Here is a 12,930-nt window from a genome sequence, read left to right on the forward strand (position 1 = left end):
GAAAACATGTACTGATGATGTGGGTGATGGAGGAGTGGAAAACATGTACTGATGATGTGGGTGATGGAGGAGTGGAAACCATGTACTGATGATGTGGGTGATGGAGGAGAGGAAAACATGTACTGATGATGTGGGTGATGGAGGAGAGGAAAACATGTACTGATGATGTGGGTGATGGAGGAGAGGAAAACATGTACTGATGATGTGGGTGATGGAGGAGAGGAAAACATATACTGATGATGTGGGTGATGGAGGAGTGGAAAACATGTACTGATGATGTGGGTGATGGAGGAGTGGAAACCATGCACTGATGATGTGGGTGATGGAGGAGTGGAAAACATGCACTGATGATGTGGGTGATGGAGGAGAGGAAAACATGTACTGATGATGTGGGTGATGGAGGAGTGGAAAACATGTACTGATGATGTGAGTGATGGAGGAGTGGAAAACATGTACTGATGATGTGAGTGATGGAGGAGTGGAAAACATGTACTGATGATGTGGGTGATGGAGGAGTGGAAAACATGTACTGATGATGTGAGTGATGGAGGAGTGGAAAACATGTACTGATGATGTGGGAGATGGAGGAGAGGAAAACATGTACTGATGATGTGGGTGATGGAGGAGAGGAAAACATGTACTGATGATGTGGGTGATGGAGGAGTGGAAAACATGTACTGATGATGTGGGTGATGGAGGAGTAGAAACCATGTACTGATGATGTGGGTGATGGAGGAGAGGAAAACATGTACTGATGATGTGGGTGATGGAGGAGAGGAAAACATGTACTGATGATGTGGGTGATGGAGGAGGGGAAAACATGTACTGATGATGTGGGTGATGGAGGAGAGGAAAACATGTACTGATGATGTGGGTGATGGAGGAGTGGAAACCATGTACTGATGATGTGGGTGATGGAGGAGTGGAAAACATGTACTGATGATGTGGGTGATGGAGGAGAGGAAAACATGTACTGATGATGTGGGTGATCGAGGAGAGGAAAACATGTACTGATGATGTGGGTGATGGAGGAGAGAAAAACATGTACTGATGATGTGTGTGTTGGAGGAGAGGAAAACATGTACTGATGATGTGGGTAATGGAGGAGAGGAAAACATGTACTGATGATGTGGGTAATGGAGGAGAGGAAAACATGTACTAATGATGTGGGTGATGGAGGAGAGGAAAACATGTACTGATGATGTGGGTGATGGAGGAGAGGAAAACATGTACTGATGATGTGGATAATGGAGGAGAGGAAAACATGTACTGATGATGTGGGTGATGGAGGAAAGGAAAACATGTACTGATGATGTGGATAATGGAGGAGAGGAAAACATGTACTGATGATGTGGGTGATGGAGGAGAGGAAAACATGTACTGATGATGTGAGTGATGGAGGAGAGGAAAACATGTACTGATGATGTGGGTGATGGAGGAAAGGAAAACATGTACTGATGATGTGGATAATGGAGGAGAGGAAAACATGTACTGATGATGTGAGTGATGGAGGAGAGGAAAACATGTACTGATGATGTGAGTGATGGAGGAGAGGAAAACATGTACTGATGATGTGGGTAATGGAGGAGAGGAAAACATGTACTGATGATGTGGGTGATGGATGAGAGGAAAACATGTACTGATGATGTGGGTGATCGAGGAGAGGAAAACATGTACTGATGATGTGGGTGATGGAGGAAAGGAAAACATGTACTGATGATGTGGGTGATGGAGGAGAGGAAAACATGTACTGATGGTGTGGGTGATGGAGGAGAGGAAAACATGTACTGATGATGTGGGTGATGGAGGAGAGGAAAACATGTGCTGATGATGTGGGTGATGGAGGAGAGGAAAACATGTACTGATGATGTGGGTGATGGAGGAGAGGAAAACATGTACTGATGATGTGGGTGATGGAGGAGAGGAAAACATGTACTGATGATGTGGGTAATGGACGAGAGGAAAACATGTACTGATGATGTGGGTGATGGAGGAGAGGAAAACATGTTCTGATGATGTGGGTGATGGAGGAGTGGAAAACATGTACTGATGATGTGGGTAATGGACGAGAGGAAAACATGTACTGATGATGTGGGTGATGGAGGAGAGGAAAACATGTACTGATGATGTGGGTGATGGAGGAGTGGAAAACAGGTACTGATGATGTGGGTGATGGAGGAGAGGGAAACATGTACTGATGTGGGTGATGGAGAAGAGGAAAACATGTACTGATGATGTGGGTGATGTAGGAGAGGAAAACATGTACTGATGATGTGGGTAATGGAGGAGAGGAAAACATGTACTGTTGATGTGGGTGATGGAGAAGAGGAAAACATGTACTGATGATGTGGGTGATGGAGAAGAGGTAAACATGTACTGATGATGTGGGTGATGGAGGAGAGGAAAACATGTACTGTTGATGTGGGTGATGGAGAAGAGGAAAACATGTACTGATGATGTGGGTGATAGAGGAGAGGAAAACATGTACTGATGATGTGGATAATGGAGGAGTGGAAAACATGTACTGATGATGTGGATAATGGAGGAGAGGAAAACATGTACTGATGATGTGGGTGATGGAGGAGAGGAAAACATGTACTGATGATGTGGGTGATGGAGGAGAGGAAAACATGTACTGATGATGTGGGTGATGGAGGAGAGGAAAACATGTACTGATGATGTGGGTGATGGAGGAGAGGAAAACATGTACTGATGATGTGGGTGATGGAGGAGAGGAAAACATGTACTGATGATGTGGGTGATGGAGGAGAGGAAAACATGTACTGATGATGTGGGTGATGGAGGAGAGGAAAACATGTACTGATGATGTGAGTGATGGAGGAGTGGAAAACATGTACTGATGATGTGAGTGATGGAGGAGAGGAAAACATGTACTGATGATGTGGGTGATGGAGGAGAGGAAAACATGTACTGATGATGTGGGTGATGGAGGAGAGGAAAACATGTACTGTTGATGTGGGTGATGGAGAAGAGGAAAACATGTACTGATGATGTGGGTGATAGAGGAGAGGAAAACATGTACTGATGATGTGGATAATGGAGGAGTGGAAAACATGTACTGATGATGTGGATAATGGAGGAGAGGAAAACATGTACTGATGATGTGGGTGATGGAGGAGAGGAAAACATGTACTGATGATGTGGGTGATGGAGGAGAGGAAAACATGTACTGATGATGTGGGTGATGGAGGAGAGGAAAACATGTACTGATGATGTGGGTGATGGAGGAGAGGAAAACATGTACTGATGATGTGGGTGATGGAGGAGAGGAAAACATGTACTGATGATGTGAGTGATGGAGGAGTGGAAAACATGTACTGATGATGTGAGTGATGGAGGAGAGGAAAACATGTACTGATGATGTGGGTGATGGAGGAGAGGAAAACATGTACTGATGATGTGGATAATGGAGGAGTGGAAAACATGTACTGATGATGTGGGTGATGGAGGAGAGGAAAACATGTACTGATGATGTGGGTGATGGAGGAGAGGAAAACATGTACTGATGATGTGGGTGATGGAGGAGAGGAAAACATGTACTGATGATGTGGGTGATGGAGGAGAGGAAAACATGTACTGATGATGTGGGTGATGGAGGAGAGGAAAACATGTACTGATGATGTGGGTGATGGAGGAGAGGAAAACATGTACTGATGATGTGGGTGATGGAGGAGAGGAAAACATGTACTGATGATGTGAGTGATGGAGGAGTGGAAAACATGTACTGATGATGTGAGTGATGGAGGAGAGGAAAACATGTACTGATGATGTGGGTGATGGAGGAGAGGAAAACATGTACTGATGATGTGGGTAATGGAGGAGAGGAAAACATGTACTGTTGATGTGGGTGATGGAGAAGAGGAAAACATGTACTGATGATGTGGGTGATGGAGAAGAGGAAAACATGTACTGATGATGTGAGTGATGGAGGAGAGGAAAACATGTACTGATGATGTGGGTGATGGAGGAGAGGAAAACATGTACTGATGATGTGAGTGATGGAGGAGAGGAAAACATGTACTGATGATGTGAGTGATGGAGGAGAGGAAAACATGTACTGATGATGTGGGTGATGGAGAAGAGGAAAACATGTACTGATGATGTGAGTGATGGAGGAGAGGAAAACATGTACTGATGATGTGGGTGATGGAGGAGAGGAAAACATGTACTGATGATGTGAGTGATGGAGGAGAGGAAAACATGTACTGATGATGTGAGTGATGGAGGAGAGGAAAACATGTACTGATGATGTGGGTAATGGAGGAGAGGAAAACATGTACTGTTGATGTGGGTGATGGAGAAGAGGAAAACATGTACTGATGATGTGGGTGATGGAGAAGAGGAAAACATGTACTGATGATGTGGGTGATGGAGGAGAGGAACACATGTACTGTTGATGTGGGTGATGGAGAAGAGGAAAACATGTACTGATGATGTGGGTGATAGAGGAGAGGAAAACATGTACTGATGATGTGGATAATGGAGGAGTGGAAAACATGTACTGATGATGTGGATAATGGAGGAGAGGAAAACATGTACTGATGATGTGGGTGATGGAGGAGAGGAAAACATGTACTGATGATGTGGGTGATGGAGGAGAGGAAAACATGTACTGATGATGTGGGTGATGGAGGAGAGGAAAACATGTACTGATGATGTGGGTGATGGAGGAGAGGAAAACATGTACTGATGATGTGGGTGATGGAGGAGAGGAAAACATGTACTGATGATGTGGGTGATGGAGGAGAGGAAAACATGTACTGATGATGTGAGTGATGGAGGAGTGGAAAACATGTACTGATGATGTGAGTGATGGAGGAGAGGAAAACATGTACTGATGATGTGGGTGATGGAGGAGAGGAAAACATGTACTGATGATGTGGGTGATGGAGGAGAGGAAAACATGTACTGTTGATGTGGGTGATGGAGAAGAGGAAAACATGTACTGATGATGTGGGTGATAGAGGAGAGGAAAACATGTACTGATGATGTGGATAATGGAGGAGTGGAAAACATGTACTGATGATGTGGATAATGGAGGAGAGGAAAACATGTACTGATGATGTGGGTGATGGAGGAGAGGAAAACATGTACTGATGATGTGGGTGATGGAGGAGAGGAAAACATGTACTGATGATGTGGGTGATGGAGGAGAGGAAAACATGTACTGATGATGTGGGTGATGGAGGAGAGGAAAACATGTACTGATGATGTGGGTGATGGAGGAGAGGAAAACATGTACTGATGATGTGGGTGATGGAGGAGAGGAAAACATGTACTGATGATGTGAGTGATGGAGGAGTGGAAAACATGTACTGATGATGTGAGTGATGGAGGAGAGGAAAACATGTACTGATGATGTGGGTGATGGAGGAGAGGAAAACATGTACTGATGATGTGAGTGATGGAGGAGAGGAAAACATGTACTGATGATGTGGGTAATGGAGAAGAGGAAAACATGTACTGATGATGTGAGTGATGGAGGAGTGGAAAACATGTACTGATGATGTGAGTGATGGAGGAGAGGAAAACATGTACTGATGATGTGGGTGATGGAGGAGAGGAAAACATGTACTGATGATGTGGGTGATGGAGGAGAGGAAAACATGTACTGATGATGTGGGTGATGGAGGAGAGGAAAACATGTACTGATGATGTGGGTGATGGAGAAGAGGAAAACATGTACTGATGATGTTAGTGATGGAGGAGAGAAAAACATGTACTTATGATGTGAGTGATGGAGGAGAGGAAAACATGTACTGATGATGTTAGTGATGGAGGAGAGGAAAACATGTACCGATTATGTGGGTGATGGAGGAGAGGAAAACATGTACTGATGATGTGAGTGATGGAGGAGAGGAAAACATGTACTGATGATGTTAGTGATGGAGGAGAGGAAAACATGTACTGATGATGTGAGTGATGGAGGAGAGGAAAACATGTACTGATGATGTTAGTGATGGAGGAGAGGAAAACATGTACTGATGATGTGAGTGATGGAAGAGAGAAAAACATGTACTGATGATGTGAGTGATGGAGGAGAGGAAAACATGTACTGATGATGTGAGTGATGGAGAAGAGGAAAACATGTACTGATGATGTGGGTGATGGAGGAGAGGAAAACATGTACTGATGATGTGGGTGATGGAGGAGAGGAAAACATGTACTGATGATGTGGGTGATCGAGGAGAGGAAAACATGTACTGATGATGTGGGTGATCGAGGAGAGGAAAACATGTACTGATGATGTGGGTGATGGAGGAAAGGAAAACATGTACTGATGATGTGGGTGATCGAGGAGAGGAAAACATGTACTGATGATGTGGGTGATGGAGGAGTGGAAAACATGTACTGATGATGTGGATAATGGAGGAGAGGAAAACATGTACTGATTATGTGGATAATGGAGGAGAGGAAAACATGTACTGATGATGTGGGTAAAAGAGCCTTTAGACCTTTCAAGACCACGTAGGGTCCTGAAGACCTTTACACACTTTAGACTGCTTAGACCCCTTGACCATTATGTCTTTTAGACCTTTAGACAATTATATCCTCTTTAGACCCTTTTGACCCCTATTGGCTTCTTAAACCCTTTTGATCCCTCAGAGTTTGACCATTTAGACCTGTAACTACTGCTAGAATAGACCCTTTAGACCCCTTTAGATAATCTTTAACCATTTTAGAGCTTTTCGATCCTTTGGACCTTTTAAGACCCACAATACCCCTAATACCATTTGGAATCTTGAGACACTTATAACCTCAAAGACCTTGTAGATCCTATAGACCCGGTTAGATTCCTTAGACCCCTAATGCCCTGTACTTCCTTTATACCCTGTTCGACCCTTTAAAACCCATCCGATCCTTTTAGACCCTTTATAACCCTTCAGAACTTAAAAAGTTTGTTTGTATGTATGCGTAGTATTTTGAGGAAAATTTGGTCAAACTTAGTCAAAGGTCAAGGGTTAAGGTCATCCAAAACATGTAAAACACCCATTAGGCCGCAATTAGAAAATGTATCGACCAAATTTGTTATGCATAACATTCCATCTTGTAAAACACTTGATTGGTCAAATTTTCCAAATCACCAAATTGCTGTTTCCATGGCAACTATTGTTTCTATGGATTATTTTATATGGAGTTTATATGGTTTATTCCACAAGTATGATGCCATGCACGCCATCTTTCTTTTTCTCATATTGCTTTGGTTTCAACCCAGACTTTCCATTTTTCAAGGCAAACAACCAATCAGTTTTTTTTAGGGCCTGAGCAAATAAATTGTCCAAATAACAACTGAGCATGAATCAAACAGAAGATGAAGGACAAAAAAAACAGATTATTTTATATAAAGATATCTCACCTGTGATCTCATTGGCTTGAAGGTAAAGGAACTTAAGGTTCTCATGGACCACAGGTACCCCTGAAAGCCGATTGAATGAAAGGTCTAGTTCCAGCAGGTGAGATACATTGAATGTCCCAGGTAACATAAGGGTGTCGTTGAGCTGATTGTGTGACAACCGCAGATAGCGGAGTTCTGGCAGGAAGTGCAGGAAGTACTCGGGGATGGACATCAGGTAGTTGTCGTCCAGGTAGAGCTCACGAAGACTCTTGGGAAGACCATTTGGTGCAAATATGATATCATTTCCATCGAGGTTTAGTAGCCGAAGAGAAAGCAAGCCAGCCAAGATCCCATTGGGAATACCTTCAATGCAATTTCCCTGCAGGAGCAGTATCGTAAGATTGCTCAGGCCAAGGAAAGCTTCAGCTCTCAGAACTGATATCCGGTTCCGTGCCAACCGAAGCTGAATTAGGCTTCCTGGGAGACCTTCCGGAACCTCCTTGAGAAGGTTGTCATTTGCAAACAGAAACTCAAGTTTCGTGAGGCCTTTGAACGCATCCTTATCCAGGAAGTCACTCTGGAGTTCGTTTTTGTCAATTATAAGGCGACGAAGAGAAGAAACATTTGTGAAACTCGCCTCAGACAAGGCCTTAATGCGACCGCCTTGCAAATAGAGAAAACGTGTGTTGCTAGGCAAAGCTGGCACAGTGCTCAGGTTCCGATGGTCGCAAAAAACTGCCGTCGGCCAAAAGAATAGGCAGTCGCAAGCGTCGGGACATCCGGGAATACCGAGGACACGGCGCGCGTACCCACGGTCCACACGATCCTGAACCGACAGGAGACTGGGCTCTCCGGCTTCCAGGTCAAACTCGATGTCCACCCCGCCGTAGTCATGGCCGCCGTTGCCACCGTGGACCATATATGTTGCAGTGCTTGTTTGAAGATTTCTGGCCACAGCAATCATCAGGATGACAGCAAAGGCCCAAGACATCTGTTGTCACAATAACAAAGTTTGCTTTGTGATAATGACAATTGGAACATTCGTGATTTAATTATATTTCCAAATTAGCGAAAAATATTTGAAAAGTCCCTTTCCTAATTTGTTCTTTAAAATATACAGTAGATTTTAAATTTGACTCCTTTGCAGAAAGTTTAAGACGAAAAATAAACATTTCACAATCAATACCTAAGTACGATACAACAAGAAGAGCACATTTTGCAAATTTGTGGAGTTTATTCATTCAATTTTCAATTTTACTTCCATCACCGAAGGTGGACGGAAGTTATGTTTTCATCTCTGTCTGTCTGTTTGTCTGTCTGTGAGCAGAGACATCAGCCTAGGAAAGATTTCCTGGACTTCAGAGAAGAAACAGTCAGATGGGCTGAGGAGGATGTCTTCCGCTCAACCCAGAAATCCAGTGGTGGTGTTCATGAAGTGGTTGGCAATGACCAGGCGTCCAAAATACAGAGCGACCCTCATGTGAGTGAGTTGTTGGAGGCGCTGCAACTGCAGTAGCAAATGAGTGAACTTCTGCAGGCAATGAAGTCCATCAACCGATGTACTGCCCAAAAATGGAAGAGCACAGTACGGTATATCCATTTTTGTCGAATTTTCAGCTTTTACGTGTTGGGCATACTGTGTTCTTCCATTTTTGGGTAACGTAGAGGTCCAAACAGACAAAAGTCATATAAACGTGGTTGTGACTCAGTAGCTTGTTACAACTGCCACAGGCATGGACATATTGCCCAGAAGTGTATTTCTGCCAAGGAGAAGTATGACAGACCCTGTGCCCTCGGAGGCAAAGGAAAGGGCAGAGCCCAAATCCCAGAGAACGCCCATCACCGTCACTATGAGCCAAGCGATGGGTGGCGAGTGGACAGGTTCACCTGATAATGATTTGTTGTCACGCAAAGTGGGACAATGTCCAGATGTTACTGCACTTATGGGTAGTGTGAAGTCCCATGTTTGCTTGATACAGGATCGATGGTAACAACAATAATGGAGTCATTCTTCAACAAGGTTATATGGCCACTGGGCAAGGAATTGCTTCGTTACAGTGGGTCTCTGACCCGAAAGGCAGCTATGGTAATGGGCTGAAGATTCCATACATTTTTACCTGGAGTTGGACATTGAAGTCATGGGTTCCAATGCATGGGTTGTATTACTTAAAGACCAAAAGGATGATAACATGAGAGCACAGAGTACAAAAGTGCCAGGCCTCCTGGGGATCACATGTGCCTCCTACTGAACGAGAAACTTGTTGTAGCATATTTGAAACACATTGGAACTGTTAACCACCAATGGGCCCAGACATTGGAAGTGTGTGAAGAACAAGCCAAGCTGGAAGTGAGACAGGGAAGATTGGGTATGTGAAGTTTAGGGACAGATGTACCGTACTGTTTGATTACCAGTCTGGTCTCTTCCAGCCATAGAAGCCCCTGGCTGAGGTACCACGAGGTAGCATGCATGTGCCATCAGTAGGGGAAATCCCAGAGGGTGGAGGTAACCTACCTCTGAATGTTTTTCTGATGATAACTTGTGTAGACGTCCATGATGGTGCTTTCTCAGTTCAGTTGGTGAATTTTGGATAAAACTGTTGTATGGCTAAAGCCAGGAGTTAGGCACACGGCAGAGGTAGTAAGTACTCACTGATGACTATGAGTTTCATAGCGGCCTAGCTGATGACGTGGTTCGGATATGTTATGTTGATGCTCAAGAAAAATGAACAAGGACCTACCTATTCCTGTGAATATTGAAGAATTTGATGGCACTACCGAGCAACGAGCAGCAGTGTTCTTTGTTGTCCCAGCATCACAATGCATTTGCCCTGACTGAGGCAGACCATGGATGTACCAAAGAAATTGTCACTGAGGTTGACGTACCAGTGACACAACCATATCACAGAATTCCCACCAGTCAGTAACAGGAGGTGAAAGGCCTTATCAGTCAACTGTTGAAGCAGGGGATAATTCGACCAAGTAAAAGTCCATTATGAAGAGCCGCAAGCAACATAACTTTTCCAATTGCTAGGAAATGCTATGGAAAATGGGGAAAAAGGACCACAATAATTTCGAATTAGAATGTTAGATCTTCGTCAAAAAACCCTATTTGCCGAACAGAAGGAAGACTCTGGGTTAAATTATGATCCATCTCTTGCCAACTTCCTGTTCCGACAACCTGTTTTAGTCTAGTAGGAAGACTAGGTCCCCCTGCACCCCCCGGAGATATACTTCTAATCAGTGTTTCTAGATTGGAAAAAATATGTAGAAAATGACTAGCTATGGCCCCAAGCTGAAAAAATGTCCCACATACCATTTTTATGCAAATTACTGCTGCAAATTTTATGCAAAATTATGCAAATTTTATGCAAATTTTTGATGAGGAGTAGAGTTGAGGGGTCTTTGAGGGCTTCATCGAGGTGCTCTCGGTTGCAAGACTGGGTCATTCTGAGAAGCACAGCAGGGTCAGAGATCATGATGTTCTCCTCCTCAGTGAATCTCTCCATCAACAGCCTCTCCATTGCCTCACACACTGTTTTGAGGCAAAAGAGGGACTTTGCGTAGGCCTTTCCACTGAGAACACCTTTGAGAGATCCACTTGTTACTAGTTGTGCCTCAAAGAGAATCTCTGCATATCCAGAACCACGCATCTTGTGTCCAGTGAGCATCCCGATGTAGTTCATGGATGTGTGGAAGGGTCCAATCGTTACTACATGACTAGCAAATTCATTTGGCCAGCGCCAGATGATGGGAAGGGCTTTCATGCAGACACCCAGATCAAATGTATTCAGGACCCATCTCTGACCCACCTCAGCAGTTGCTGCCTCGGAACGCTTCAGTAGCTCACGAACAACTGCGTTGTCTGTGATCGGTTGGTGGATAGGCGTGCAGTAGTCGACTGTTGATTTGCTGGGTGGGGGAGAACCAGTTGCAGAGGTGAAACCCCCTAGCCCAGGCACAGGCTGCAGGCCATTGCCATGCCATGCAGGCACCAGGCACAGACCGATCACAGACAACGCAGTTGTTCGTGAGCTACTGAAGCGTTCCGAGGCAGCAACTGCTGAGGTGGGTCAGAGATGGGTCCTGAATACATTTGATCTGGGTGTCTGCATGAAAGCCCTTCCCATCATCTGGCGCTGGCCAAATGAATTTGCTAGTCATGTAGTAACGATTGGACCCTTCCACACATCCATGAACTACATCGGGATGCTCACTGGACACAAGATGCGTGGTTCTGGATATGCAGAGATTCTCTTTGAGGCACAACTAGTAACAAGTGGATCTCTCAAAGGTGTTCTCAGTGGAAAGGCCTACGCAAAGTCCCTCTTTTGCCTCAAAACAGTGTGTGAGGCAATGGAGAGGCTGTTGATGGAGAGATTCACTGAGGAGGAGAACATCATGATCTCTGACCCTGCTGTGCTTCTCAGAATGACCCAGTCTTGCAACCGAGAGCACCTCGATGAAGCCCTCAAAGACCCCTCAACTCTACTCCTCATCAAAAATTTGCATAAAATTTGCATAATTTTGCATAAATTTTGCAGCAGTAATTTGCATAAAAATGGTATGTGGGACATTTTTTCAGCTTGGGGCCATAGCTAGTCATTTTCTACACATTTTTTCCAATCTAGAAACACTGATTAGAAGTATATCTCCGGGGGGGTGCAGGGGGACCTAGTCTTCCTACTAGACTATTTAGTCTGGACTGTTTCGTGAAACTATAAGGTATAAACTGAAACATCTGCTGGAAACCACAACCACAACAGATCTGATACAGGAAAAAAAGGGAGAAGATCTGCTACAGGAAATGGTGCAATCAGTGTTGAGGAACAATGTCAAGCAACAGATGCGTAACTTGAAGAAAGTGAAAGTAAACCATGTAGAAACTAAGACTGAGAACCCCCACCTGTAGAATAGCAAAGCCGAATGCCTCAACTCTGTGTTTGCCTCAAAATCTTGTGTCCCAAACCCATCTCTCTCTGTTCCCAGCTTACACAGTCGAACCCAACTGCTCCTGGACTATGTGTCAATTCCTCCTGACAAGGTGGAAAAGTTTCTGTCAACCCTCGACTCTGATTCTGCAACTGGACCTGACGGCATCAGCCCACGGGTCCTAAAATCCTGCTCTGCTGCTCTATCTCACACTCTCTCTGTTCTTTTCACCCTCTCTTTTACTCAAGGTCATCTGCCAGCATCTTGGAAATCAGCAAACATGACCACTTTACACAAAAAGGTGCAAAAACAGATCCTTGCAACTACAGACCAATCAGCCTGCTCCCAAATATCAGCAAAGTCATGGAATCCATCATTGCTTCGGATATCAAATCCTTCCTCTTCTCCAATGGCTTGATCTCCGATCATCAATTTGGATTCAGACCAGGTCATTCTACTCTTGACATGTTGCTTCTGCTGTTTCAACAATGGATGGAGGTCCTCAATGCCCAACTGGAAATCAGAGCTGTTTCCCTTGACATATCACGTGCATTCGATACGGTCTGGCACCCAGCTCTGCTCACCAAACTCTCCTCCTATGGTATCCATGGAAATCTCCACGCATGGCTTGCGGACTTCCTCTC

At 44.5% G+C, this 12,930-nt stretch overlaps 1 protein-coding gene across 1 annotated transcript in view; it reads right to left on the reverse strand.

Annotated features, from left to right (window-relative positions):
* LOC144894237 (lumican-like) overlaps positions 1-12,930 on the reverse strand; it is a 47,727-nt gene that overhangs the window by 15,668 nt on the left and 19,129 nt on the right. Inside the window, exon 2 of the mRNA XM_078786443.1 lies at positions 7,379-8,348. Within this exon, the coding sequence (XP_078642569.1) occupies positions 7,379-8,348 (970 nt within the window). The remainder of the gene's footprint in view (positions 1-7,378; positions 8,349-12,930) is intronic.

The sequence above is a fragment of the Myxine glutinosa genome, chromosome 11 (assembly GCF_964187855.1).
Source record: "Myxine glutinosa chromosome 11, kmMyxGlut1.1, whole genome shotgun sequence".
Lineage (NCBI taxonomy): Eukaryota > Metazoa > Chordata > Myxini > Myxiniformes > Myxinidae > Myxine > Myxine glutinosa.